Raw genomic sequence first — 20909 nt, 5'->3', positions numbered from 1 at the left:
TTCAGTATGGGCAGAAAACTGACAGAAAGAGGATCAAGTTTCATAAAGACTGAATAAACATCTAGGATTTTTAGATTAAATACTTTTTAAAACCAAATACTCTTCACCACTGACTCCTGACTGACCACTGAAGAAGGCTTCAGCGCTAAGCTGGAACACCATCGCCCCCTTCAGGACGATGGTAGGATGTTACAGAAATTCCTCAGCTTTCACTCGCCCATGATGCACTAAACACATTTTTATGTTCAGTAAATGTAACTCTGTTAGTTCAAAATGGAACAGTGGAGAAGCAGGACATGCATGTGAACCATATATTTACATACACCTGATAAAAACCTCACAGCGTTTTCTGTTTTAGCTCAATTAGGATGAACAAACTTATGCTTATGAGCTTGTTAATGAGACTTTTTCTTTGTTAGATGTTTTCTAATACCCTTTTTAAATTGAAACGTTTATATACATTTCCTACATATTCATAAAAATATCCTTTAAACTCTGATTTGGGTTAAACATTTTGGGTCCTTCAGGCATCTGGAGATTGAACCTAAGAATAAACCAAACGTGTGGAGGCTAACAGTTATCTTCTTTATTTTATCTTAGATTTTCATGATGTCACAGGAAGTCACATGCTGGAGTGGTCCCTTTAAATATACACCTACATTTAACCGCAGTGTTGTGAAATAAGTGATCAGAAGGTTAAAGGCACGCGACAGAATCCGTGTGTAGTAAAGCATTTGTCTTTCAAAAGAAATAAAAACTCACATTGATTATTCTGGATAATAATAAAAACTGCAAGACAGTTTTTATTATTATTTATTTATATTATTTATCATATAAATAATTCACTAGGGGGAGACAACAGAAATGGAAACCAGGGTGTTAACAAAAGGAAGAGATGAGAGAAAATCAACTAAATATAAATGATAAAAACAGAAAGTTTGAGCTGCAGTACGTAACATTTACAAAACATGTTGTTGTTTTACATATTTGTTAAAAATGTGATGTTGTGACAGTATATATGAGACAGATAATCTGTGAAAAAAGAGCTCCTCCCTGAGCTTTTATTGCCATCTGCAGAAATACACTGACAAAAACAGCCAATCAGAGCCAGGAGGAGGGGCTTAGTGTTGTCAATCCTTATCGCGGATGTGCTGCTAAATGTGCTAAAGAAGCAAATTATGGTTCCCACCACGATTAATGGGCAGCCTATCAGCAAGGAGCCGTAGTGTAGCAGAGAGCAAAGTGAGAGGCTGTGAGAAGCGTGTACACAAGAATGATTGACAATGCTCGGCTCTGGTTGTTTCTGACGGAGCCGTGTGTTTCCACAGATGGCAGTAGGACCACAGTGAGACGGCAGAAGAGCTCAATTTCTTCACAGATTATTAAATAGACATAACATGGAAACACTTTAAACAAATACGTAAAAAAAAACTTTGTTTTTGTAACAGTTACACACTGCAGCTATAAAAATGTGCAAAAATGATTATTATTTAATTACAAAAATACTAGTAGGGAAATTTGAAATGTATTCTAAAAAAACTAAAAAGGGAAAAGTTACTATGACTGACGTCTGGTGATGTTCCAGCAGCTCAGAGCCGAAACAGCATCAACAGAGGAAGGAAACCAGAGCATCTGATTAACAACACTAGTTCTCAGATCAGCAACATCTCTGAGGGGATGCTGGGAGATCCTGTTTTCTAACGAAGAGATTTCCTGGGTTTTTAGCCCTGTGCTCAGTAAATAAATGTCAGATTTCCTCTTTCTGCTGCTACTCAGCTACCAAGTTGCTGATTAATTAGAACAAAAAAAGTAGATAATGTTCTCTAGAAGTCCAAAAAAGCACAACCTAACAGAGATGACAATGTGATCTGCATGTAGACGGACGTGGGCGGTTGTCCAGGATAAAGGCAGGCTGCAGTTAATGACACATACACATTTTACTTTGTGCCAATGTGATGTTAGATTTACATGTTACTTTACTGCAGCTGAAGGACATACAGCAGGGTTTCTGCTGGTTTACGACCTACATCGGGCATATGTACAAAAGAAAACAGCATATTTCATACATGTATTTATTTTTAAAGAACGGAGGAAGAAATGGTAATCCTTGCAAGGTTAACTTTATATCTATATCACATTCTTACTAAACGAAGACATCAATTACCGTGGGTTATTTTTAAATATCTCTTTCCCCATTTGTCATCTGTGGCTCTCCGTTCTATTTTGGTCTGATGCTCCGTGTTTCCGTTCTCATTTTCAGCTGTATTTCCCTTCATAGTAACAACTTTGTTGAAATAAAACTCCTAAGTAAGTAAAACCGGCATGTGACTACTATGTTTAAAGTCCACTAAACCTCAGACTCCACAGTTTGCATCAAACACTGCTCCTAGATCAATGCTAGCATTAGCAACGCCACAGGAGCAAAACTGTCACATTTCTGGGGTCTTCTTGTGGCTCTTGGCAGCAGCTTTGTGTTTCTCACACTATATATGGCTGTCTACAGTCTTATCATCTGCTCAGAATGAACTTGGAATAAAGTGAGTCATAGGCAAAGATAAACGTCGTCCAGCCAACCCTTAGCCGATGGTAGACACCACACAGCTAGCTAGCGAGTAACGCTATGCTAGTAGCTAGCTTGCAGTAGACTTAAGCGTCTCCATGATAGATGTAAAAAAGCTAGCTAGCTAGTAGCAATGGTATGTTAGCAGCTAGTTAGTGGTGGCCTCAACCGCCTCAAGTCACAGAAGCAAATAAGGAAGATGTCAGACTTTTCCCTGACAGAAAAGTCCTGCTATATAGAATAAACAAGATGAAACGGTCCGGCCACAACAAAATTTAAGATCCCTGATTAACAGGCAAAAACATATATTTTATTGAATTTAAGACATCTCCATCTACCTTTAAACCCATCGTTCCTGCAGCTGAATGGGAAACCGTAATGTTCCCAGATTTATCTTACTCCCATGTTTTTAGTGTTGCTTTTAAAAGTTCCACAATGAAACATAAAAGTTATCCACTGCATGTTTGCGGGGTTAAAGTAATGATATCTCCATTTTCTGTTGTACTTGGTGTAAAGCAGGGGTCCCCAAACTACGGCCCGCGGGCCGGATCCGGCCCGCCACGTCATTTGGTCCGGCCCCCTGAACAATGCCGGATCCGGCCCGCCTCCTCATACCAGAGAGCATTCAGTGTTTTTTTTTTTCATATATTGTATTTTCCGGTTTATATGTGGATTTTTCTTCAACCACCAGGGGGCTTTTGAGCAAATGTGAAACTTACTTTCCTCAATGGAATATATACTCGTCAGTCACCGTTTCACTCACGGTTTTTTCCATTTGCATTCTGGGTAAAAATCTATCCAAAAGTGTCGTCGTCTCCTCCCTCCCCCCCCTTCGACAAGAATTTCTTTGTTTTTTTTTACTGCAAAAACTAAGACCGGCCCCCGACCACAGAAAGGAACAGCTATGTGGCCCTCGCAGGAAAAAGTTTGGGGACCCCTGGTGTAAAGCAAGCACTAATGGAGAGGGCTTTAAAACGTGAGGTCAGACGAGTAAAACATATGAAGTTACATTTCACGTGAAGAAATAACGTTACTGTTGTGCTCTGCAGATAGTCAACAAAACAGTCTTCTGGGTGGGGAAAACTCTGATTCTGCAACAAAAGGGAAGAAAGCTAGTTGACAAAAAAACCAAAAAAACAATGCACAGCAAAACCTGAAATAACTCAGTGGCCGTTTTCTGTGTGCTCTGTCTGGATCTGCTTACTGTTTGAAGTTGAAATAAATTTAGATGAAGTGAAATGAAGGTTGAGGCTTACAGACTAACCAGCCCACTTCTGCAACATTTACTATAAGTGCTCAGTTGTAAATAAAGAGGAAGAAGCCCAGAGAGCTCACTGTCGAGCGGCCGGCTCCTGAGCAGCTCTCTCTACGTCTGTACCGCTGAATGCCTGGCTGAACTGAGACCACAGGTATGTAGAAACCACGCTTTGATGGCGGCAAGATATATCAATGCAGAAACTCTCCTGTGACTCACGGTCGCAGAGAAAACAAAGAACACCTCAGTGTTCAAGGGCTGCAGAACCAGAAACTACTGGAATATTATTTTTGACTTCAGCAGCCTTTTATTGTTGCCTAGGATACTTTGCTTGTTGCTCCTTCCAGCCTGGCTTCTTTATGAATAACTTTTGTATGGTCTGACCACAGTATTTAAAATGCGCCCAGGACTTTGACAGGGACATCAAGACACCTTGATTCCTTTTTGTTGTTTGTTTTTAGCACCAGAGTACATTAAAGATCTCCTGCTGTTGTATGAACCATCCAGACCGCTCAGGTCTTCTGGTTCTGCTCTGCATCCCCAGAACCAGAACCAAACGATAAGAAGCAGCAGTCAGCTCCTACGCGTCACTAATCTGGAACAAACTTCCGGAAAAGTGAAAAACAGCCTGAGCTCCTTTAAATCTAGACTAAAAGATCCACCTGTTGATTTTGAGCCGTGATCAATGAAACACTGAGCAACATTTTGATGTGTAAAGACGACCTGTAATGTTTCAGTTGTTGACATCTGCATCCAGTTTGTTGTGTATTTGATTCAGTTTCTATGCAAAACGAATCTGGAACAAACTTCCAGTAAACTGCAAAGTTGCTGAAACACTGAGTTCCTTTAAACTGAGATTAAAATCCCTCCTGCTCAGATCTGCCTCTGATTCATAAAACACAGAACACTGATCAGTACATTTAGTAGCTTTAAAATCATACGTCCTTTTCTTTCCCTTCAGTTACATGTTACTAGAAGTTGATCCGTCATCTGCTGTGTTTTCTTTTTGTTTTCTGTATTGGAGAGTGTGTGAGATTTAATTGCACACACCACTAATTATTGCTTGTTCACATACACATATATGCTTAAATCAGTCTCCCTGCACGCTAAAGTTAGTGGCAGAACGCACCGCAGCATCTGAGCAAAACTGCAGGAAAAGCAGGGCATGTTTAACCATCTCACAGATGCAAAGCAAACCCAAACCATCACCCCTCCACCACCATGCTTAACAGCTGGAATCCACTGTTTGACTTAAACATAATGTCAACCATCTCTACTTTGGTCTAAACTGTCCAAACGACATTCAAGCTGGCAAAAATACAGTGTGCTGCCATAATTAAAAAAATTTGTTTTAACAAGTTGTAGTTGTTCTGCTTTTTTTTTCTCTCTCTCTTTTTTTTTTACTGTCCTGGTATGAACTGTAAAAATTTACATTTTCACTGAGGTCTGCAGTTTTGTTTTTTATACATTTCTCTTAAGATCGTGCTGCTCGACTTTCCTGTGATTTTTTTGTTGTTTTTAACCTCATGCATAATAATGTCGGCGTTTAAATGGTTAAAATGGCCTCTCGACTCACCTCAGGTTGACAGGAACCAACAGCTGTTCCTCTAAGGTCACTTACAGCTGATAATAGTAATAAACGTTATTTAGAAAGGGGACAATACACAGCTCAAACAAATGTCACCATTTGATAGGCCGTACCAATTTTTAGCAGAAGATAATCTGCTGTCCCTTGACGGGTTACAAAAAAAGCACAAGATTGTTGTGGTGTTAACTCATATCTATTTCTTGTGTTGTTAACACCTCCAGCAGTACAAAATATGATTCAATTATTCAATCCTTTTAGCTGGGACCACTTAGCTGCTGCTTTCCCCTCCGAGATCCTAGCGAGGCGTCACGTGCACGCCTGGTTTTACCAGCCAACAGTTACGGAAATGCTCTGCCCCCTCTGAATCAACATTGGGCAAGAAGTTACAAAAGGGTGACATTGCTAAAACACAACATTTTTTTTACGCACGGCATGTGCAACATCAACAGAGAAAGAAGATTGGTGGTTTTAATTACGTTCATTCTAACCTGCCGTGATTTCTGCCGTCCTGCGTTGGGTTAGAGCAGATCCTTCATGACAGAGTTCATGTTTGATCCAGAAAAAGGTTCAGCTGAAACTGGTGGTAAATTCTTTCTAACTTCCCTTAAAGTAAAGGGTTTTCTCTGAAACGGGAAGGAAAGGAGTCATGCTAACCTACACAATCTTCCACCCAGGTGGTGCGAAGACATGGAGGGACTCTGTAGCTAAGCAACAAAACTCAACCGCCAGGTCCACTGGTTTGCCATGGACAGAAGAACCAGTCTGTGTCTTTGGCTCTTGGGATCAACTTCTTGCAATTAATTTATCTGAAATCAGACTCAATCGAGTCAGGAGAATAAAACATCTGAAAGGAAATATAAAGAAAAACAAAAGAAATTTCCCGCAGCGCAAACAAAAACACACATACATCGTGTGGGTGTGTGGGTCAGACAGACAGTCTCTTAAAGCAGTCTTAGTCTCTTGCCTTCTGCTATATCAGCACAGCATGATACAGAAATGTGACCTCAACACAACCACAGGTACTTCTCTAACTTAGACACAAGAAGACCACATCCTGTTTTTAACTTTAAAACACTTTAAAACTTTAAAACTTTAAAAATGTCAGAGTGATGGTTTGTGAGAAAAGAGCCAAAGTTACGTTGATCCTTTCCGACTCCATGACCAGGTAATGTTGGATATTTGTTCCCCAAGGCTCTGTTATAAACCTCTGAGTGCTTAGTGAAACAGAACAGCTCACTAACACACTTTGTATTTGTTAAGGCTCCCACATACTCGGGAATACCATGCAAACCCTGTGAGCTGCACAGACTCTGTACGTACAGTCTGCAAACAGTTGGAGCTTTATAGTCAGGCGTACCGATTCGATTCTCCACATTTCTCGGGACAGATTCCTTCATTTCCCACAGTCCTAATGGATGATAGCAAGTTTGATGAGCCAGGTGGGTTCCTATCCCGGTTCCTTCTCCGTCAGGGCAGCCACTGCACACCTACCAATGCAGCAGCAGTCACGCTACTCGTCATTGCAACTGGTTGCGTCGACTCAACATTCTCAACAATGGGGTTGAATACAAATGCACGTTACACTTTTTGATTCTAATCTTCTGAAAATCATCTATCATCCTTTTCCTTTCACTTCACACAGCAGAATAGCTGCTTTTCACATTCATATCAAATTTAAACATATTAAAGTGTGTGGTTTAAAAACTTAAAAGAACTATGAAGTCTTTTGCTTAAAGTTGATCTTCATTTGATCTCTTTCAGATTAAATGGAGAACCCATCGGAGGACCCATCGTCTCAACTTTCACTCCGTAATGCCTCCTGCTCCCTCTGTCCCTCAGCGGCAACGCTCTACTTCCTCCCCTCCATCTACGCGCTCCTCTTCCTCACCGCTCTGCCGGGGAACCTGCTGTCTTTGTGGGTGTTCCTGCGCTGCATCTCTTCCATCTCCCCCACACACGTTTACCTCACCCACCTGAGCATCTCTAACCTGCTGATGGCCATCATGGTGCCCTTCCTGGCGGTGTACTTCGCCATAGGCACGCACTGGTCCATAAGGGACATCCCGTGTCAGATAGTCCTGCACGGCATCACCCCTGTGCTCCACATCAACATCTACATCAGCCTCCTGATCCTCACCTGGGTGGCGCTCAGCCGGTTCGCCGTGCTCATCCGGAACACCCACGCCTCCCGGCCCAGCGCCTGCATCTCACTGCTGCCCCACAGCTTCTTCTCGAGCCTCACGCGGGTCTCCTTCGCAAACGGGGTGTGCGCCACGCTATGGGTGGTGGCGGTGGGGGGCATCGTTCCGGTGACTGTTTACTACTCTATAAACGAGGCAACAAGAAGTGAGGAGGTGTGCTACAGCCCGGTGGTGGAAATGGGAGGCAGCGTGTCTTCAACCACCAGCGTTTCCCCTGTAATCCTGTTCTTCGTCCTCTACCTGCTGGTGCTGGTCTCGTACATGACCGTCCTGAAGCACATCAGACGCTCGCGCCGCAACGCAATCATCACCAGCTCACAGAGCCTGCTGGCGAGGGTTTCCAGAAACATCGTGGTCATCCAGGTGAGAACTGCGTTTCATCGTCATTGTGTTCTGGTTTTGATGAGTCAAACGTCCGGGTGTCGAGTCAATTACAGGAGCAAGAAGCAACATAGTTTTCATCAGATTTTTATTCAAAAGACCTGCACTTTCCAGTAATCATTTAAGGTTGTTTCGACCAATGATCTCTCGGAGTTTCTGAAGGTCTTGCAGAAGACTTTTTAAATGCAAGAGATGAAACAACACTGTTGAGGCTTTCCCTTTGCCTCAGAAGACAGAACCAGCAGCTGGGTTTGACTTTAGATAACAGTGTTCCCATTAACATAGTCGGAGAAGTCGGAACTTCAACAAGTGCACCACTTTTCATTTGTTCAGTGTAACTTCGTGTAACATGTGACACTGACTTCAGTTTTCTCCACAGCTTTCAACTGTAGACGCGAGGAGCGGCCTTAAAATCCTAACTGAGGGTAGTTGGAGTTTTTCCCTTTCTGAGTGGGAAGTCCAGCCTCGGAGGAATTGAGGTTGCTTTTCCCGATTGGGACAACTCTTCTGTAAACGGCAGATTTCAGAACTAATATTCCACTCAATGAACACTGGGATCAAATGTTTCCAATCCCTCAATCTTTTTATGTTTATCTCTTTGCTATTCCGCACACAGTAAACGTGTTGCATAGTGACATATTATATTAAGATACAGTCCATCCCAGCTCCAAAAAGGAAAAATACAGATTAAATAACTGAACTTACAGTATTTATCTGCCTAAGCTGTTGCTACTTGGGATAAATACTTAAACAGTTTCTTTAACTTCTGGCAGCAGGTAGCTGTGCTAAAATGCTATCGCTAGCTTAAACGTAAACAGAAACTGCAGGTATTTGGGCGCATTGGTTTCTGCTGCAGTCCCAATATTTTCTACGTCAATGTTCAGCCAACGGCTACGTGGCTCCAGCAGCTGTTGGCATCATGCAGCCAAAGTGAAACAGGAATAATCCTGCGACCCATTATGCAAATAAACTAATTTCCTTTCAACTTCATTGTCTGAATCAATGAGTAATAGTTAACGCCACACAGCTTAACACATGTAGTTGTTCTTTGGCTCCTAAGATTAGCAAAGAGACGTCAGCAGAAAACCATCAGCAGAAAACCTCCATTCCAGTTCATCTGTTACAGAAACCAACTCCACTATTCCTCTTTTGGATAATGATGAATCATAGTCAAAAGAATAAAATTAAAAAAGGCATTAAAAAGTCTGAAAATCTATTGTACTGCACTGCAGAGAAGTCTTGGCTTGTTAGAAAACCCGTTTATGTTACAGGAAGGAACCTTCCCTTCCTGTTTCACAGAAAAAATTTGACTTGAAAGGAAGTCACAAAAAAGGTGCCATCGAATTGAGCTGGCTCTTCAAGTGATGGACTAACGGCATCTTTGTTCTGGATCAAACACGAACTCTTTGTCAGGAAGGATCTGCTCTAAACGCGTTTAGGATCTGAAATCCTGGCAGCTTGGAAAGGAAGTAATTAAAAACTGAAAAGTGAGGCATGTTCATGTTCTCCGGATGTCATCCAGCCTCAGAGTGGCTCAGTGGAGAGCGTGAGATGTGTGGATACATCAGCAGCAGCGTGGCTCCACATCTCACTGAGCATAAAGCTAAACGGTGTTTCTAACAATGTCTTCTACATTCAAAGAACGAGCAACGACGACAGCAACATTTAAACCACAGTTTCTCTTTTACAGTATCTTGCACCATATATGGAAATGCAAAGTGGTAAGGGAAGACAAACAGTCCATCCAGAAAGTATTCACAGCGCTTCACTTTTTCCACAGTTTGTTGTGCTGAGACCTTATTACACATTGTACTTCATCTCTTCATGAAACAGAAAGGTGGTTCGGTGATGTTTTACAATTTTTTTAAAACTCTGTGCAGGTTGTCCTTTCTTTGTGTCTGTTGCCATACCACATCTTTAAACCCATCTTCATCATTCTGGCTCATTATCAGCCTGCCTCTCTGCACTCCTGTTCTGCCACCACCTGTCACCCCCTGAGCGTCTTCATCGAGGTAACTGACTTCCACCTCCATGTCTCACTTCCTGGCTTCGGAGCAGATAGCATCACCTCCTCTCTGCTCTCTCTCTCTCCAGCTAAAGAACTGCCTGTTTCTGCTCGCCGTTCTGAGATCCTCCACTGACCCCGTGATGTACTTCCTGTTGGACAGGACCTTTCGCCAGCAGGCCCACAGTCTCCTAAGGAACAACAAGCGGGACTTTAACAAAGGCCAAATGGTATGGACGACTACGGGGAGTGCAAATCAGAAAACAGAAAAAGTCGGGGACGGAAATGTGATCTTATCGAGTGAGGTGTTAGCTTGCGAAAAAAGTTAACAGATAAAGTGCGATAAATAAGATGTGCATGGATTATTTCTTATGCATTATAAAAACCGGAAAACATGAGGAAGAACCGACGTGTCAAGCTGAACGTGTTTTAGACATTTTTTTTTTTCCCCCAAAGTGCCCCATGTGTCACAACAACACTGCAGAGATGCAACACGTCCATCGTGGGACAGAATGCATGTGTGTTGGGCCTCCAGCCATGAAGAGGATCAAAGACACTGATATAAGAACTATTACTCCCACAATGCATTGCATTAACCTACTTCCCATTTAGCAGGAAGAGGAGGAGTTTCACTGAGTGAATATGTGACATCATGTTAACAGGCCAGTCGATGAAAGAAGTTGTCCTCTGTTTTATCCCATCAAAGAAATAAAACCCTGGCTAGGAATCTTTGATTTACTGATTCCTGACAACTGAGCTTCAGCCGCCGTTGTTTTCCCTTAGCTGGAGAGCAAAGAAGAGGTTAACCGTGGTGCCGCAAACAGTGCTCCCATCCACTGGCTCCCTTCCTTTGCCCTTCATGTTCACCATAAATATCCTTGGTTCTTAAAAACTGTTCAAGTAAAGTCTGTGTCTGGACAGAGGTAAATTAGTTAGGACAAAGCAACGTATTGCCTCATTGTGTTTTTGCATTGTGCATGCTTAAAACTTTTTGCTTAAAAAAGTTTAAAACAGTTTGCTAGCCTTAGAGCTAGCAAACTGGATTGATGGCTCCAGCTTGCTAAGGTACTTGAGAGTCCAGGAACATGAGCTTGTCTGCATTTTTTACTGGTATTTTTCCTTTCCTTTCTTTTCGCTAGTCTATATGAAACAGCTGTAGAGCAAGCTAAAAGTCAGTCTCCTGAAACGCTAAATGCTAGCTAAACTAAGCTAATAGTTAATGGAAAGCAGTAACCAAGACTATCAGTGATTCAAGCTATTCAAACTTGATCCACTGAGTGGTTTCATCACTGATGGTCCAGTAACATGAGCTTGTCTATATTACTGATATTTTAAAATCTTTTTCTTCTTTTTCTTTTTGCTAGCTTATCTGAAATAGCTCTACAGCCAGCTAAATGTCTGTTCATGCCACGGTCAGCCTCGGCAAACCGCAGGTGCTCAAAAACAATTATCGCTATTAATGGTGCTTAGACTTGAAAAAGATAGCTAAAACTAAAAAAAAGAAAAAAAAAATAATAATAAAAAAAAAAAGAAGCAATGCCTAAAGTAGCTTCTAGTTGTCCGTTTAGTCAGCCATCTTGTGAGAGGTAACAGGATTTGGTGAGATCTTGGTATTTACGTTTTGGCAGTTTATTTGTTTTCATTATTTTTTCATCTTGTTACAATAGCCTCATTAAAGTATTTTAACTGTAAGGTTGTATTTTTTTTTGTTAATAGACTTGGATATATAGAAGGTAAGCTGTCTATGATCATTTCTGAGTGTAGAGCTTGCAGTTTGAAGAATGCTGGGCTTATACGTTCATTAAGCATCATTTCAATACCTAAGCCTTAGCAGACAGATATTTATAGACAATAACTGAGACTGAGCCATGCCACACAGACCATGGATCAGACCATGGATCCCCCTTTCCCTAGACAACCAACAAGTTTCAGCAAGATGTTGGAGCTCGCTTTAAGTCAACAATTTCTTAATATTGATGAAGTTTTTGTTCCACTCGCAGATTTTTCCCCATGTGAACATGAAATAATCTGTACAACCTGCACAAATATTTAAGCAGATGGGAAGTTTGCATTTATATTTATACAGCTTCCTCTTTTTTATTCTGTTATTCTTTTCTTCTTTTTTTTTTTTTACACTTTGTCTGACTGGTTTCTGTTTGAGATCTGACATGCGTCGTTCTGCATCTGTTGGATGACAATAAAGATAATAATTTGCTCTCAGCTCAGGGTGACTATCCTGCAGTCCTGACCTCAGACCTTCGACCTCCTGTTTGTGTCTCATTCTAACAACTATTGCTCCTTTTCCTTGTTTAACCTGTGAGTCGTGTTAATCCCCCTCCGTGTTCAACAGGTCATAAATATGTGATATGTGTGTGTCATAAAGTTTGTTCAGTAATCGGAACTAAATTATAAATAAGGAATTACTCTGAGTGTGGATGTGCTGAAAGTGTGTGTGTGTGTGTGTGTGTGTGTGTGTGCGTGTGCGTGTGTGTGTGTGTGTGGGCGACAGGAATCTATGAAGCTCTGTCATGTCATTTTATCTCAGCATAGCATCTTCTTCTATTATGCATCTCATTGTCCAACTCCGTTGCACATTGAGGTCTCACAAGGTTGGAGCAGAAAGAGGGATAATCTGGAACCATTCCTCTTTGCTGATTGGTCCAGAGTTCTGGGTCCGATCTCCTCCTCTGTTCACCCCGCAGGGTTTCTGTAAGTTTTAGTTCTGACGCTTGTGACGCCAGTGAGAAAGTTTTATTTTCACAACTGGTGGACCAGCAGTGTGTTGACTTGGTCATACTCTTTGCTGCTTTCTTGATGAAGACTCAGTGATGTCCCGTTCTTCTACTGACTTGCACAGTTCACCAGATTTTTATTTAAAACTGGGTATTTCATAGCTCTGTCATGGTTCTCATGGCATTTTAAAGGTTGTATCTTTAACCGGTCATTCCCCAGTCAGATTCCATCCTATACAGTTCCTGATACAAGCCAAGTTGGGTATTGTGCTTAAAGTACTGCACACTGCGTCTGTTGATTAGCACGTAGGTTTATAAACAACAACATCTCAAACACCATTTTCAATTTCAATTCAGCGAGCAAATTTACAGAGATATTTCAGAGAAACTGTCCAACCAAGGGCACACACACGAAATCATCAGAGCATCGACTACAGATCCTGAGCCTCATGTTCCTGCCCAAAGACTAGAAAATGAAAAAAGGAAAAGGGGCTTTGGTGAACTCCAGATGGCACCCTTTGTTGCAGAAGCAGTGTAAATATTGGTTCTGGTCAAGTCTATTAGCGAGTATTACAAACCAATTAAACATTCCCAGAAGCTCACAAAACCTTTCTAAACTGTTCGGTGTGAGATTATGTTCTAGCATAAACAGATGAAGATACTTTTGGGCTTTTTACACATGTCTACCTTAATCTCTGAGTTTTGACTCCTAATATATAAGTCTGATAACTTCTCACGTCAAAACCACCGAATAATTCAGCCGCGTATGGACATATAACTGAGCATCTAGAGGTAACACCATCCCACGTTGGTCGTTACATAAGCCACACTTAGAAGAAGGCCCGTCTGACCCGACTAGAAGGCGTCGCGTAAAAGAGCCAAAAAATACCAACAGCCTCTGGTTTAACGTTTAAAATTTTGTGTTTGAATGCAGATTCAACTGTTTTCCACTGAACAATAAATATTTCAGTTCACAACAAACGCCCACACTATGAGTCAACAGACGTCTTAATTCAATCAGACACACTCTTAGCTGCTAAATATCCTCAGAACCAACTCTACTTTCAGTCAGTAGGTGAATCACATTTTGTTCTCTGATGATGAAAAATATCATTAAGAATAAAAAAAAGATTGCTTTTAGAAATGGAACAAAAAATAACTAACCAATTAACATCTGATAAGCAGCTTTAATCAGTTTAAGCTGCTAAATGTGTAACTGAACCAGTGGAAAATGCAAAAAAAAAAATCCCCGCCCTACAAAAGTTTATTTCTAGAAACGTCTGACCCGACCTGCCTGATGCATGTCTGAAGGAGAACCCTCAATCACAGAGCATCACGGTCAACACCTCAAGGATCATTGGATGCCATTATAGAAGTCGTTAGCTCTGCCACGAAACCGCCCATCATCACACACACACGTACGCACACACACACACCAGTAATGATCCTGTGAGCAGCGCCAGTACATGGTTCTGAGGTCCAGGTGGACTGAGGCCATTTGCTCTTGTCAAACAGCTGACATTCACGTGTTCTGTGGGGAAATGCGTCTCGCCTCCATCAGTCACACTTGTAGCTATTCATATGCAAAATGTGGCATTTGAGCCTCTCTGGGCCTGTGAGGGACACAAAACTGCTGCCTTCAAAAGCTGACAGGAAAAAAAACAATCATTTATGTCCCCATGTAAGCAGTGTCCTCACATCTGTATCCACCACAGCAATGAGCCGTTTCAGATGAGAAGGCGCCACATTAACAAAGTTAAGGAAAAATTGTTTGGGAGAATAAACCCGGGTCGCACCGATTCACTTCTTCCGGGCTACCGATGCCAATATCTGAGGTTTAGTATCAGCTGAAACCGATCTGATGCAGAACAGCATCACTGAATTGACTTAAAACATTTCTCTTTTTTTTTTAAACACGGACATAAATATCCTGAATTCCAAATTAATTTGATAACTCTGCGTCAGAACAACACTCTTAAATACAAAAGGTTTCACAAGCTTTGTCAAACATGTAAAAACAACTCTGATTAATTCAGTCAGTGCAGTTAGAAGTAGAACGGCCCATGGAAAATAAGTAATAAAGAAACTGAAAATAACAAAAACAATAGAGTGACTACTTGGTCAAACATGCAAAAACTAAACTGTAGCAAGGCTTCTTTCAAATGGCTCAGAAAGTGTAACTGGAAATAATAAATAAAATGTAAAATAAATAATAAAGCACGATGTCGCTCAGAGCACAAAGCACAGAGTTAGATCATGCTTTGTGGATGATTAATTCATTAATTTGGGTTTATTTGACAGCAACACACACAAACAAACTGAACAGAACAGGAGTCCCATGTGTGCATCACAACGCTTATACCAAAAGCTAATTTGTAGCATTTGTCTGTAAAACAAGACGGCAGGCTGAAATCACTCAGCGCAACGACAGCTGCTGCAAATAAAGGCCACTAGTGGCAGAAAAAAAAAGAGAAGCAGTCAACCGGTTGTGCAAACGCCCCCCCTGCCTCCCCACACAGACAGTTATATTCCAGGATATCCAGTGCATATAGGATCCACAGACCCCTGTACTTGTGCTCCATCCGACAGGAGAGCCTCTCACCTCGGTGTGTTTGCAGATAAAAGAAGTACGGTTGCTGATAAGCGAGGTGCGGGGATTTATGTTTCCCATCAAACGTCCTGCTGCGTTTTCAGATTCCTCGCATCTGTGATTTCCAGATTCGACATTCAGCTCTCCTCTTGTGGAGAGCTGAATGTGCGTCGAAGCACGAACGTGTTGGGTCCCGGAAAAAGATGGTTCAACCTTCACAACGGGCCGCCGCGACTCGGGCCACTAAACAGATTTAATCTGATCTAATGGCGGGCAAACATCGGCAGAAAACGGATACATGCAGGTGCCACCGGGGGGAGGCGTTCGGCGAAGCGTGTTGGGGAGATAAGTGCAGAGGAGAGGGGGACTTATGATCGTCAGGGGCTTTAAATGAATCCTTTGACTTTCATGCGTGAAGAGATGCGACTCTGGAACCCCGATCCATATTTAACGAGTCTGGTTTTGTGAGCGTGCTGAATGTGAGTCTGTCCCCTTAAAGGGCACTGAGAAGCCTGAGAAACACAGGAAGCTCACAAAGCCACAGCGATAACAGAGGTGTTCACCATCCTGCAACAAAGTGGAAGTCTGAGTCTCTAATGCAGGGCGTGTCAAACTCACTTTCGTTACGGGCCAAATCGGGATCATGAATGCTCTTAGAGGGCCGAGTGTGCCAGAACGTATCGATAAAAAGGGGCAGTATTAGTGTTTTTCAGGCACAGACTGTCATTTTATATTCAGGTAAGTATGTTACCTTCAGTTGTGATATAAATGCTACATATCAAATATGACATAAAAACTTTTACTTTGTAATTTAAAACCTTGAAGTTGGGGCTCTGTCTCTTTAAAAACTCCTGCTTCTTCTGAAACTCCGCCTTCAGGAAGTCGTCACGACATGGCTCCTTTAGCAACGTTTCACTAAATAGTAGGTCCTACAACGAGCTCAGCAGGTTAAGCTAATTGCTGCTGGCTAGTCTGAAGGAGCTGGATGGGGGAGGGAAGCTCTGAGGAGGAGCTTTGTCCTTGAAGGCGGAGCTAAGTCCAACCAGGTGTTTTGCTCAGCTGAACGGTTGCCGTGGGAGATCCAAGCTTTTCTCACACATTCATGAAAGAATTAAGGAAACACTCCAGGTGTGTTTTTGATGAGGCAGTAACTTTATAACACGATGTAAAGCTCAAAAAAGTCAATTTTACACAACTTCAAAATGTTAGTAAATTGCTGTCTTTGCATTAGATGAGTATTTCTTAAAATGAAATAATATTGTTGCTTCTTTTTCTTTTTTCATTTTGTTTTGTTTGTTTTTTAGTATTGTTTTGGTTTACTTATGTATGAAAAAGTTGAAAATAACCAATATAAACACATAGAAAATAGCTTCTTCCCTAATTGTTTGCTTTAATTTTAATGTTTGTTTTCTTAATTCTCAACAAAGATACGTTTAAGTATTTACTGGTTTATTATTTATGACGGTTCAGATTGTGTGGAGGAAGAACAAAGAGGAAACAAAGGACATCTAAACTTGACAGCGAAGAATGAGGAAGATGAAGTCAGAGGTACCTTAACGTCTCTGTGGATGATGTTGTTGTCGTGGCAATAACGCAGCGCCTCGAGGATCTGCCTCATGTAATGGCTGAAACCAAGACGTCATGTAGTTAGTGTTGCATCTCAGCGTTTGTTCAGCCTCATGACATAAACAGCTTGAAAGTATCCAAACGACAGATTAAAAGAGACTACAAATGGACACCACATTTAACAGATTTACACTTACAACAAAAATTAGAAACCTGCGTATCATTTCCCCAAGTCCCCCTGAAACATGTTGAAATTTGTAGTTTTAATGTATTAAAATGTAAAGAAAAAAAATAAAGATTCAGTGGGATTGAATACTTTGGCGAGGCTCTGAAGGAAAACCGAAGAGTTGGTCGCTCACCTGGCCACTGCCTCGCTGTAGACGAAGCCAGCATCCGCCCTCTTCACGATCTCAAAGCACAGGTCTGCCCCGTCCATGCTGACACACACACACACACACAGGGAATGTTTTTAAACTCACGTCTGAACTCAGGAGAAATCTGCACAAAGGAAATGTACGTGAGCTCTGAAGCTAATGGAGCTCAAGCTATGTGCTGCGTTTAGGGCGATCACCGATCTCTACAAAGCCTGACCTGTCGGTTCCCATTTTGGCCAGTACCGATTTTTTTTTATTTTTTATCCAAACCATTGTTAGACAAAGTGTGCAACAGAGTTGCTACTTTAGCAACAGTGAGGCGACTTTTTGTCAACCGCGCAGGTGCAGATGTGAGCTAGTGAGGTGGTCACCCAGTGGTTGATTTTCAGACCTTTGTGGAGGTAAACAGGACAAATTGGTCCTCTCTCTGGTTACTTCTATTTGCATTTCAAATGACTTTAAATCAAGAGCCAAGTGTGCAAACTTAGTCAAGGATACCGTTCACACAGATTCACCGAAACTCTCCTGGAATATCAGCTGGGAAATTCTGGTAGACCAAACATGGCTCTATGCTGCCTTGTGTCAATGGCTCCCCCTGGTGGTGGAGTGTATGCATGGACCCTTTGGAACATGTTGGCGCCATCTGAGCATCATTTAAACCCCACAGCCTTATCTTAGTAATGTTTATGACCCTGTCCATTGCTTTATAGCCACAGCACAACACACCATGTCATCTAGAAGCTTTGGATCGTCATGGAGACTCATGTCATTGATGAGCAGACGACAAACTGTGTGAGACCATCATGTGAATACGGACCAGGATCTCTCCAAAGTGTTTCTGACAACTAGTTGATCCACTCTTGTATTAAAAAAGAAAAGTGGGTCAATCCAATAATGTTCCTAATAAAGTGGCCTGTGAGTTTATATCTAGAGAGAAAGTTTAAGTATCCTCTGGGGTCGCAAGTTACCAATTAACAAGTCAATCTAACGTTGATTGATCTCACTGTTTGATTAACATTAACTAATAAGTGGCCATTTTCTCAAACCCCGGAGGTTTTCGGTTGACGAGTTATCGCTGCTCTGCCATGCAGCTCGGCTGAACGAGCGTCATCACGGTGAAACTTCAGGAGTTTGTCGAGTGTTTATAGAAACACTCGACAAAAAGTTTGTTTTTCATCCCACACTGGACTCCGTTTGGATCGTTTCACTTTCCCACTTTGGGATACTGCTGCCATTTTTACATGTGTATTAACTACTGATGCTCGAGGGTGACCAGTGGCGCCCTCTACTGGATGGTGGACAAACTACAACAGTAAAGGCAGGTCTGAGTAGACGTTATTAGTTAATTAAGTGGAACTAATAAACTATCAATCAACAGTTCCTTGTAAGTCAATGAATTGTTTGCAACCCCAGTGTCCTTCCTCTAGATTTTCCTTTGTGAAAAGTGGTGAGAAACAGATTCCTCCATCTAAATCAATGATTAATGACTAGATGAACGGGGAGAGAAAATAAGTTAATCTTTGGATAAACTCCGTAAGAGCCCGTCTAATCTGATTTAATCTCAGATTTCATCAGTAAACTCTCGTAGCAGAGAGATGGGGATTTTAGCACCCAGTCCCTCTGGAGCGACTTGAATGAGAAATCCACCAGGACAAAAGTTGCAACCTGAGGTCCTTCACTTCCTCCGAGATCAATAAGCTGCTAGGTATGAAAACAGCTCACACACAGCTGACTGAAGCAATCATCCAGTAGTTTAGTTTCTGCTTTTAGCTTCACTCATAACTAGCCCTGCTTTAATTCTTCTGTAGAGCTGCTCTTATATACTTTTTTGGCACCAGTGGCCTTTAATATGACAGCTTATTAGGGCCATTGCAGATGGGGGGTGGGGTGGGGTGTGTGTGTGTGTGTGTGTGTGTGTGTGTGTGGGGGGGGTAAATTTCTGCCAGAGCAGAGCCGCTGCTCTGAGGCCATCTGGTTAGGATGCCTCCTGGACGCCTCCCTGGTGAGGTGTTCTGGGCCCATCCCACCGGTGGGAGACCCAGGACACGCTGGAGGGACTATGTTTCACCTGGGAACGCCTTGGGATTCGCCTGGAGGAGCTGGAACAAGTGGCTGGGGAGAGGGAAGTCTGGGCCTCCATACTTAGACTGATACCCTGTGACACGACTCCAGATACGCGAAAGATAGATAGATAGATAGATGGATGGATGGATGGATGGATGGATGGATGGATGGATGGATGGAATTTCTGTCAAAAACTCAAAAAGTTTTAGATTCATCTTAAACATTTTCTGGAAGAAACTTGGAAATTTCTGGGCTCAAAAAGTGGAAAATTTGCAAGAGGAAAAAAAAATCAGAAATTCTTAAGCTTAATTTGACATAAAACAATTTTTATAGAAATCTTCTGAGTTTGTAAAGTCAAAAATATTGACTTTACAAACTCAGGAAATGGTTGACCCTGTCAGGAAATTGTCTGAGTTTCTAAAGTTGAAAGTTTTTGACTTTTCAAACTCAGAAAATTTCAGAGATTTTTTCCTCGCAACTTCACGACTTTTTTGAGCTCAGACATTTCCGAGTGCCTTATAGAAAATTTCGGAGATTCATTTCAAAATTTCTAAGTTTTTTGGCAAAAATTTGCTCATCTGCATTTGCCATAATATACAGTCTTACTGAATTATTCATTCCCAACAATTAATAGACAGTAATCTCAGAGGAAGTGGCCAGAAAGAAATGCGGCAAAGGGACTTGAACTCGTGGCGGAACGGTGGAGCTCAGTGGCCCCGGGACACCCTGCTCTGCTGCAGCTCTTCAACCTGTTAGCTGCACCTGTTTCCTCCACCCTCCTGCCTAGTGTGGCCTGGGATCTGGAACGGAGAGACAGGGCATGTGTGTGTGTGTGGAAAAAACAGGCACACACACATAATAAAAAAAGCCCCGAAAGCATGAAAATCCCTTTAAATGGAGCTCACTTGCATTTCCTTCAAAGTCCCCTCTCTGTGCGCGTGACACCGGCGCGGCGCGAGCGTTTTGCCCATTGAGGCGATAACAGAATTACACGATAAAGGAATTAGTTCTGGAAGAGCGAGAGAGATGAAGATAGAGAGCGGGCCGGGAGGAGCTCCGGGGAAGGCGCGGCTTTTAGAGAAGCTGGAGGTAGCAGCGAGTGTGAAATCTTAATCTCATCTTTTCTTCCTCCGCGAGGCCGCTCTGTCTCTCCTCGTTCCTCTCACCGCGGCCCGTCCTCGGCTAACGAGCTTCCTCGTATCCGTGCTGATTATATAAAACCGCTGTAGGACACGCTTCTTCTTGTTGTTCCTCTTCCATTGCCTGGCTGCGTGGACGCCTCTCTCAATCCCACCTCATTCTGCTTAAAACGCGCTGTGATATCCACCTCTGTTTTGTTTTTTTCTTCCCCACTACTGATCCACCTCTGTGCGTGTTCTTCAGATGTGACCTGGCAGCGAGGGCTTACAATTCAAACACCATGTAGAGCATGCCGTCGGAGCTGTAGGTCTCCAGCAGCTCCACGATGTGGGGGTGCTTCAGCATGTGGCAGATGCTGGCCTCTCTCTTTAGATCTGAGGAAACACAGAAGAAGACAAGAAACACGGTAAGCACTCATGGCATTAAGAGCCATACTGGGGGAGGAGGGGAGGA

The 20909-nt window shown here is 42.3% G+C and overlaps 2 protein-coding genes across 12 annotated transcripts in view; one reads left to right on the top strand and one right to left on the bottom strand.

Annotated features, from left to right (window-relative positions):
* caska (calcium/calmodulin-dependent serine protein kinase a) overlaps positions 1-20909 on the bottom strand; it is a 148607-nt gene that overhangs the window by 65034 nt on the left and 62664 nt on the right. For all 11 annotated transcript variants that reach the window (XM_015030684.1, XM_015030685.1, XM_015030687.1 and 8 more), the window contains exons 3-5: positions 20725-20830; positions 17238-17315; positions 16865-16937 (exon numbers count right to left, since the gene is read on the bottom strand). In XM_015030684.1, the coding sequence (XP_014886170.1) occupies positions 16865-16937; positions 17238-17315; positions 20725-20830 (257 nt within the window). The remainder of the gene's footprint in view (positions 1-16864; positions 16938-17237; positions 17316-20724; positions 20831-20909) is intronic.
* On the top strand, positions 594-12159 carry gpr82 (G protein-coupled receptor 82). The gene is made up of 4 exons (XM_015030706.1): positions 594-702; positions 7165-7967; positions 9866-9997; positions 10080-12159. Exons 2-4 carry the CDS (start codon positions 7170-7172, stop codon positions 10317-10319), a joined length of 1170 nt encoding a protein of 389 aa, XP_014886192.1. The 5' UTR covers positions 594-702; positions 7165-7169; the 3' UTR covers positions 10320-12159.

Source organism: Poecilia latipinna, unplaced genomic scaffold, assembly GCF_001443285.1.
Source record: "Poecilia latipinna isolate Pla-1442-1.1 unplaced genomic scaffold, P_latipinna-1.0 Scaffold189, whole genome shotgun sequence".
NCBI classification, from domain to species: Eukaryota; Metazoa; Chordata; class Actinopteri; order Cyprinodontiformes; family Poeciliidae; genus Poecilia; species Poecilia latipinna.
This window is presented reverse-complemented; position numbering and strand designations above follow the sequence as displayed.